Here is a 10,044-nt window from a genome sequence, read left to right as displayed (position 1 = left end):
ATATTACTAAATTAAATTTTATTATAAAGACACCACAATCATTTTACCTAGCTGTAATTCCCATCTTTCCCCAGCAGATGGCAACGACATTGACCCTTGAGTGTTACTCTCTACTTTATTTTTTCGCTGTGCACTTTCAGCCCATCAATGAAAATGAGCGGACCGAAGAAAAGAAAAGCAGACAGTGAGTGCCGAGTGTTCAATAAAGAGTGGACAACAAAATATTTTTTCACTGAAGTCCGATCAACAGCTGTATGTCTGATATGCCAAGAAACTGTAGCAGTTTTTAAAGAATACAACATGAGCCGTCATTTTGCCACAAAACATGCTAACTACGCTAGTAAACAGTCTCCACAAGAACGGGCGGCTACAGCTCAGAGATTGATGGCTAATTTACAGACTCAGCAAAACCTTTTTCACAGACAAACTGCGATTCAAGAGTCGAGTACTAAGGCAAGTTTTTTGCTGGCATTCAAATTAGCAAAGGCCAGTAAGCCTTTCTCCGAAGGCGAATTTTTAAAAGAATGCATGGTGGAGACAGCAGGTCTCTTGTGTCCGGAGAGCAAAGGTAAATTTGAACAAATCAGTTTATCACGCAGAACTGTGACTCGCCGTGTGGAATTGATTGATGAAGATATAGCCAGCAAATTAAACAAAAAGGCGGAGTCATTTAAGTTTTATTCACTAGCACTGGATGAAAGTAATGACATAAAAGACACTGCTCAGCTCCTAATTTTTATCCGAGGGATTAGCGACAGTTTTGAGATCACAGAGGAATTTTTGACAATGGAGTCCATGAAAGGAAAAACGAGGGGAGAGGACTTGTATAACCAGGTGTCTGCTGTCATCGGGAGAATGAAGCTACCTTGGAGTAAACTTGCCAATGTCACCACTGATGGATCGCCAAATTTAACTGGGAAAAACGTTGGGCTGCTGAAAAGACTGCAGGAAAAAGTAAAAGAGGAAAATCCTGATCAGGATGTTATTTTCCTACACTGCATCATTCATCAGGAAGTTCTGTGTAAGTCTATATTGCAGCTAAATCATGTCATGAATCCAGTTGTAAAACTTGTTAACTTTATACGAGCAAGGGGACTTCAGCATCGTCAGTTTATTGCGTTCCTGGAAGAAACCGATGCAGATCACCAGGACTTATTTTACCACTCTCGTGTGCGCTGGCTAAGTTTGGGCAAAGTCTTTCAAAGAGTGTGGGAGCTGAAGGAGGAGATCACTGCATTTTTGGAGTTAATGGGGAGATCCGACGAATTTCCCGAGCTAAGCGACAATAACTGGCGTTGTGACTTTGCGTTTGCTGTGGACATACTTTCGCACATGAATGAGCTGAACACCAAGCTACAGGGGAAAGATCAATTTGTGCATGACATGTACACAAATGTTAGGGCCTTCAAATCCAAGCTGACTCTTTTCTCCAGACAAATTTCAAACAAGTCTTTCACTCATTTCCCCACACTAGCCATGCAGAAAGAGGCGACCCAAAACGCGCAGAAATACAGCAAATCACTGGACGACCTGCACGGAGAATTCTGCCGTCGTTTCTGTGACTTTGAAAAAATTGAAAAGTCACTTCAGCTGGTGTCCTGTCCCTTGTCACAAGACCCTGAAACAGCACCACAGGAGCTGCAGTTGGAACTGATAGATCTTCAGTCTGACTCTGTATTGAAGGAGAAGTTCAACTCTCTTAAACTGAAGGACTTTTATGCTTCACTTAACGAAGCCACGTTTCCAAATCTCCGGAGGATGGCACAGAAGATGCTGACGTTGTTTGGCTCAACCTATGTGTGTGAACAGACATTCAGCGTCATGAACATCAACAAAGCCCGTCACAGATCCAAGTTAACTGACCAACACCTCAGATCTATCTTGAGAATTGCCACAACAAATATAACGCCAGACATTGATGCACTTGCAAAAAAAGGAGACCAACAACACTGTTCCCACTGAAACTGAATGAAACTGAACTGAGTTTATTACTACGTTATTAAAGTAATAAATTTGTAAATTTTTTTTTACAATAAACAAAGCACAATGGTGTTTTTCTACCTGTTAAAGGCAAATCTTTTTGTGTAATGGTTTTTACATTTAATTTATATTAGTTCACACAAACACACCAATCTCCTATTCTGGCCCGGCCCCTCTGTCAAATTTTAGAAACCATTGTGGCCCGCGAGTCAAAAAGTTTGCCCACCCCTGGGCTATACCAATAACTTAACATTAAAACAATGATAAATTCAAATAAACACAAAAACAAAAATCTCATACATTTATTTCATACATTTATTACATTAATACATTTATTTATTATTCAATGACTATCTCGAAAAAGATTTTCCAGAACTGCTTATACGTTACACTGTAAAAACCTGCACTTACTTTTTTAAATTTAATTAACTTGAATTTACTATTAAATTTCACCTTCTTGACCAATGAGGAGTTGCTATAAATTATAAAAATGAATTTTAATTAGCTTAAGTTATTTTAAGTTTATTTTTATAATTAATAGCAACTCCTCACCTGTCAAGAAAGTTTAAATGAATTGTAATTTCAAGTTGATTCAACTTCATTAAAATGTAATTGCAACAAGGCTTTTTACAGCGTAGACTGACATTAACTCATTCGTTGTGTTTCTTTATTGAACAAAGAGACAATATAGAACATAGTAAGTTTATAAAGTGCATAACTGCCTCTAGCTAAACAAAGAACAAATATTTTGGATCACATTAGACTGACATCCATTCAAAATCAATAAGTTTTCTTATGAGTGTACAGACTTGCTGGTTGATGAGTCCTTTCTGCTTCTTTGACTTTGTGCCTGTCTCCGGATTAATGCCCAAAAAGCGCCTATAAACAAAAAGGCAGAGAGAAAAACTGTTAGTTTCTTTCAAGTGGGATGAAAAAGTAGCCTTCATTTGGTCAATGCTTTTGCAGTACAGAGCAAAACTAAAGTTAGCTCAGTTCGAACAAGGTGACATTACTTTGGTCCAGTTAAACCCCAAACATTTAAATAAATAATTTTGGTATGGATTTTCTCCTCAATAAAGTTTTATCAATTTGCTTGAATTTGCTCCACCCAAAAGGAATAATGTGCCAATGACAGTGTGCCTCCTAATGTATGCTTCAGTTTCATCATTTTTACATTCTGACTTTCATAATTTGCAATGTGTCAAGTTGCATCTTTATATGGGATGTAACGGTATCAAAAATTCACGGTACAATAGTATTTCAGTATGATGACCTCGGTACGGTATTTATTAGACCACTTACAGGAAGGTAGACCATTTACCTCCTTATATGCTAACAGTTTTTTATAACCTTTCTTGCAGCTGTTACAGTACTACATTGCACATTACAAAACAATGAAGTGAAAAGATATGTTCATATCATTTGGACACTGCTGCCACTACTGCATTTATACTGCACAAAAAGTTATAAAGTAGCATGATGCACATAAAGTGTATGGATCAGCTTATTGCAGCATGTCAAAACCTTTCCAGGGCCCCAAAAACCCTTAAGCCCGATTTATAGTCGTGTGTTAAGGTCTACGCCGTAGCTACGCCGTATGCTATCCGTAGCCTCTGCGTAGCCTGACGTGCACCGTTGCCAGATTTTTTACAGCACGTCAAATCTACGCGGACCACCAGCGCTGTGATTGGTCCACTAGAACCCCTCCCGTCAGGTAAAAAAAAATATTTCCGTTTGTGATGGTGAAAACAAAGGTGAGGAGTGATTTAACTATATTATATTCTATTACAAGACTGTCATGCAAAATCTGATGTAAACACTAGACTATATATTTCACGGATTATAATACGCATTTGTGGACAAAAATGGTCATTGGATGTATTCTATTAGACGGTTTTCATGGGTTATTCACACATCTGAAACAGACTGGATTCGTCTTGCGATCGTTATATCAACACAAAGGTAAGAAGTCTATTTTTTGCATGTTGTCATCCGGACTTCTGTCAAAAAATACATTTAAGATGCTAGAGCATCTGTATCTTAAAACAGCTTTACAGGGGGTATAGCTTATCTAAATGAGATGTAAATGAGCCCTATTGTCACTCCCAGCAGAATCTGTGAATCACTCAAAATGCCCCAGATCCGACTTGTGTCCCTACTTTCCGTGATCGGTCACATATATGTCATATGTATAAAGGATTTAAGTCTGTGGAGCAAAACAAGAGCTTACTGCTTTAGTTAAGTCAGTCTGCCATTTAATTCCAACCGTTCTTTTGTAAATATTTAGTTTGTATGTTACGCTCTAATGAAGTTTATTGGTGCAATGCCAAAATTAGTAGTGCTTAAGTTGTAAATTTAAGTTGTCCCTTTACATCGCAACTAGGTTAAGTTGTAACTTATGCACAGCTGGTGCAACTGGCCCCAGAGGATTAATTACCTTTGAATTAATTCCAGAGTGCAAGAACCGCTGTCAGCATACTTTAAATTAAAATTATAGTAGCTGGCAAAAGTGGCCGCCAGACCAGTTGTAAGTCAGGGTGAGGTCCCATGACCACTTGACCCTCCAGTGACAGCATCCATGCCCTCGGCTTCAATGGGTCACCTGAAACAAAACCATATATACTCATAATGCCATACTCTTGAGAAAAGGATAAAAAATAATTTCTGAGAATTGTTTCTAAACACATTATAAATTAATTGCTGAAACACGTTACAAAGACTGAACTATGCATTACTGAATTGTAGAGTTACACCGATAAACAGTTTTTCCACATTTCTGTGTTCAGGATTTTTTGGGTGGGGCTAAAACGGTGGCTCTTTGACGCACTGGAGCCATCGAGCATGGCCCCGCCTGTAACATTTGCGATCATCCATTCAGGTTATAGCGGTTTTTTGATAGTTGAGAGAGACTCTCCAGAATTTGAGCGCAGATGGACAAAATAGCAGTTCCTCAAAGTGAAACGAAAACCAAAAGGTTTTGATGATTGTGTGATTAGCAGTTGGCACCCATGTGAATGGGGTAAAGTGTAGTGTGTTCAGAAGACTAGAAAGGCAATATACAAGCACAGTACATTTATCCAAAAATAATAGACCTAATGCTAATTTGAGAGTGAAAATATACTTACATCAACATCAAGCACAATGGAATCCTTTGGCTCTTTCAAGTAAGCCATCAGAAGAAGTAGAACGATTGCAGTCTTATCTGATGCCTCTGGTTCAAAAGTAGTCAAAACATCTTTCACTCCTTGGTAGTTGACTCCTTGGAAGAACTTCAGGATGGTGTTGTAGTTCTTATCCAGGGCCTCTTGCAACTTCATAAGGATGGGGACATCCGTTAGAAGAGTGAAGTGTGAAAAAATACCTGTAAACATTGAAGAAGAAACCTTCACTTTTCATGTTGTTCACGTTTATGCAGTCTATAGTTGGACTTCATCAGTGAAATTGCAGTATCTTAATGTTGCGTTACAGTTAGAGGATGGTATGCGCAAGCCTATTGGTCAAGAAACTAGGAAGTACAGATGAAAAGATTCCTTGAGTAACTTCCACATTTGATTACTAAAAATCAAAGCCTCATTTAAATCATGTAAAGAGCAACTATGGTCCGATTCACAATTTTACATTTCCTTTGGTGTGTAAGTGTGTATTAGTACGTGTTAGTACTTGTTAACGATATGCAAAAGGTACAAACCCAAAAGTAAACGATGACACAAGTTATTGTCAGCAACGTAAGTCTCTTTTCTTGGACTTCAACAAACACAGATTGTAGGCAACAGTTTACTTCCTGGGACCGTTGATGTAGTAAAGACCGACATTATCATAATTCATCCTGCTTTTACTCACATCCTGTAAGTTAACTCCTGTTAGCATTACATTGTGAGCGAATCTTTCAAACATGGTAAGGAGCGTCACATTTCCGGCTGACGGCATGGCCACTTAAGCGTTCGCTACCCGGAGACATGTCTGCTGTTGGCATCATTTCCTTGATATTTGAACTGGTTTTTACATCTGTTTAATTGTAAGTAGGTAAAGTGCTTCTCCTGAACCAAGTGACCAACCAACAAGGCAAGGTCATAAGACACAATACCCTCAAACAAATCATGCCCCAGACATTGCGGGAGCCCTGGCTGGCAAACATGAAAATAATTGAGCCGGTTAAAAGGAGAGTCTGTCTTACTGCCACAAGCTGAGACAGTATCGCTGGTGGCTAAAACTTCCGAATGACTGTGATAGGATTGTGCAGTTCTTGGAGTCCCACACGTGTATGGTTCATTCATAAATGTATTTCTGTCAATCTCACAGTAGCGGCAGAAATGGCTGTTTCGACTAAAGTTTTCTACAAAACCTCCAATGCAGTGTGATCCCAGGTTGACTCCTGAAATGGCAACTAAAGCTCCTTTTACAATGCCATCATCAGTCAAAATACCTTGCTCCTCTAGAAGCTTGAGATCACCATTATCAATGGTTTAAAAGCTTTGTTCATGCCAAAATATTTAAAATCTTTCTTCCTACATAGTAGGACAAGTTGCATATGATCAATTGTGGATCTATTGTGAGGTAAAATGTCAGTCAGGGTCATGTAAACTGCTAAAATTTTGTGTTTTTTTTTTCCTGAAACAAGTGGGTTCGCAACCTCAAAGGCATCTTGATACAGGATCACACCAACAGAGGAAGGCTCTGTTTTTAACAATGGATTTCCCTTAAATCCCTCTCCATCTCTCACATCCTGAACGAGATTTTCAGTAGCTGGTTGCAAACGTGTGGCAACATGTTGTTCTCTTACAGACTCGCTTTTGAACAGTGTGGCCAACGTTCCATTGATAGAAATATACTGGGCAAAGCACTCCTTACCATTTTCATCACTGCCCAGAAGAAAATGCACAGGCTCAACATATTTGAAATTGTTTTTGAAAAAGCTCTTCCTTTTTTGGTCTGTGCTCAAAATGTCCCTGTTACACATCTTAAGAAGATCTGCCCTGCTAATTTCATCAATCATGTTGCTTATGGCGGCCTCTTGGATTCCGCGTTCTTTTAGTTTCTGACTTAAAATCATATAGGAATGAGACAGGCCAATTTCATGGGCATTTTGAAAGTCCTCAATGATTGTCTGTATTGTACTGGATGCTAGCAACAACTTGCCTTGTAATTTAAGATACAGAAGGGCAAGGTTTTGTAAATAGACAGTTTCATCCACAGCAAATGCCCTTTCTGGCTCAGGCTAAAGAGGATGCAACGGTAAAGCTGCAATCACAACCTCTGACTGGGCATTTTACAATCACAACCTCTGACTGGGCATACATACTTCCTGTATGTGTGACTTTAAATGTTTAATGAGGGAGCTTAAGGTGTCACATGTAAATGTTCAAAACTGAACCACACATTTTAAGGGAGTTTCAAACCGCTTACAACGTTGCACAGATGATCCACGCCCTGAATGCTCTCTATACATATGAGATTTCAAAGCATTTGACTTGCGACATATCCGAGAGCATTCAGGCACACCGCAATGGTACATAAAGTCGGGAGCATTACTATGCAGTTTTGAGTGTTGAATAAACTCAATAACTGTCTGAGACACATGTTCACACAAGCTAAATTTACAGTTGAACATTGTGTTTGATTCAGTTGAGAAAAAAAATACAGGGCTAACCAGATTTAAAACTGATCTTGTTACTTAGGATATAGATATCAGATTGCCCTAATAACTCAAAGTTAATATATTTGGTTCACACACATGAAAGTTACTAAACTGAACAACCTAAAAGTTAAAAAACATCTTAAACACATTAGTTAAAGTGTCAACCCTAAAATGAAAGATGTGCGTAACTTAGTTAGAAAGCTCACCACCCCACTACTGCTCATAAATACAAACAAGATGATTAAAAGCCAATAATTATAAACATATAAATTATGTTCAGCTAAAAATCACAGTAGGCTAACGTTCGTGTACTTGCAAGCACCAGAGTTGAGCTTAGTCTAACAGTGAGAAATCTGCACATTTGTCAGTGGAATAAAAAAAACATTTTTCTGAGACAAGACAATCGAATTATTATTCTTTTTCTTTTTTTTTTTTTAAATGTTCAAACATTGACATGCGCACTTCATTTTTCATTTGACGAGACAGATAACGGCTGCTCTGTACCTCTCAGCTAAAGGCACACGTTTGAAATAAATTTACTTTTGCCCTAATCCACGACACTACAACCTGGTTTCACCGAAACGAGGCATATAACGTTCATTTTTCTAGCTGATAATAACAGCCATAATGTCTAACATAATAACATAATAAACCTACACGAGTGTGTTCATCACTAACAGCGCGACGACAAAACCTCCAACTAACGAAATTTGGCTTACTTCATGCACTATCACATATATTTAAAAAAAAAAAAATCAGTCATTTAATCGACAATTTTGGACATTTTAAAACTTACCACTGAATCCGCAGAGATGAGAGAACTCAAAGATAGCGTCAGCGAGGGAGGAAACTCACAGCCGCGTCCTGTGATTTCGCTGATGGCATTATTTTCACAATAAATGTCTCAACACTGTACTATATTGTGAAATGTCACAGTTAATGCCTGTGAAATGCTATTAATGTAAGCTGTGAAATATTACTGTTACATCATGTGAAATCCCGGAAATTTTTTTACAGTGTAAGATTGCATGAAAATGATCATACCACACACAAATCATCAGATTTTCGAGTTTAAATCATATTTTAATCAACATATTGGCCTTTAATATGAACTATTATATTTTATATTTACCATAAAATAATATAAAAAAGCTTTTTTTCCGAGATTTCTGACATAAACACACTGTGTCCTATCATGTTTCATCGAAATAAGGTGAAACAGCCCTTTTCAAGCTTGTCAGATGTGTGCTTATATAAAGTTGCACGAAAAACCATGAAAGGAAGGCGCTGAGACTGCGGGAAACGCGTTTTCAGCTCCTAAGAAGCACTTTTGTACATGCATGCAGGGATTCACTCAAAACACATGCTGATACCTAAGATTGCAAGAACATGATCATAGCACACACAAATCATCAGATTTTCGAGTTTAAATCATATTTTTACCAACATATTGGACTTTAACATGAACAATTATATTTTATATTATTTACCATAAAATAATAAAAAAAAGCTTTTTTCCGAGATTTCTGACATAAACACACTGTGTCCTATCATGTTTCATCGAAACACGGTGAAACAGCCCTTTTCAAGCTTGTCAGATGTGTGCTTATATAAAGTTGAACGAAAATCCATGAAAGGAAGGCGCTAGAGCGCTGAGACTGCGGGAAAGGCGTTTTCAGCTCCTGAGAAGCACTTTTTGTACATGCATGCAGGGGATTCACTCAAAACACATGCTGATATCTAAGATTGCATGAAAATGATCATACACCACACAAATCATCAGATTTTCGAGTTTAAATCATATTTTTTTCAACATATTGGCCTTTAATATGAACTATTATATTTTATATTATTTACCATAAAATAATATAAAAAAGCTTTTTTCCGAGATTTCTGACATAAACACACTGTGTCCTATCATGTTTCATCGAAACAAGGTGAAACAGCCCTTTTCAAGCTTGTCAGATGTGTGCTTATATAAAGTTGCACGAAAAACCACTAAAGGAAGGCGCTAGAGCGCTGAGACTGCGGGAAAGGCGTTTTCAGCTCCTGAGAAGCACTTTTTGTACATGCATGCAGGGGATTCACTCAAAACACATGCTGATATCTAAGATTGCATGAAAATGATCATACACCACACAAATCATCAGATTTTCGAGTTTAAATCATATTTTTTTCAACATATTGGCCTTTAATATGAACTATTATATTTTATATTATTTACCATAAAATAATATAAAAAAGCTTTTTTCCGAGATTTCTCACATAAACACACTGTGTCCTATCATGTTTCATCGAAACAAGGTGAAACAGCCCTTTTCAAGCTTGTCAGATGTGTGCTTATATAAAGTTGCACGAAAAACCACTAAAGGAAGGCGCTAGAGCGCTGAGACTGCGGGAAAGGCGTTTTCAGCTCCTGAGAAGCACTT

At 37.9% G+C, this 10,044-nt stretch overlaps 1 protein-coding gene across 1 annotated transcript; it reads left to right on the top strand.

The window, feature by feature from the left end:
• Nucleotides 1–300: 300 nt before the first annotated feature.
• On the top strand, nt 301–1,962 carry LOC132839892 (general transcription factor II-I repeat domain-containing protein 2A-like). Its single transcript, XM_060861121.1, has one exon. It carries the CDS (start codon nt 301–303, stop codon nt 1,960–1,962), a length of 1,662 nt encoding a protein of 553 aa, XP_060717104.1.
• Nucleotides 1,963–10,044: the final 8,082 nt, after the last annotated feature.

Source organism: Tachysurus vachellii, chromosome 24 (genome assembly GCF_030014155.1).
Source record: "Tachysurus vachellii isolate PV-2020 chromosome 24, HZAU_Pvac_v1, whole genome shotgun sequence".
Taxonomy (NCBI): Eukaryota; Metazoa; Chordata; class Actinopteri; order Siluriformes; family Bagridae; genus Tachysurus; species Tachysurus vachellii.
This window is presented reverse-complemented; position numbering and strand designations above follow the sequence as displayed.

Excerpts from the sequence above, each read along its gene's own strand:
- LOC132839892 (XM_060861121.1), top strand. The coding sequence starts at position 301 with ATGAGCCGTCATTTTGCCACAAAACATGCTAACTACGCTAGTAAACAG.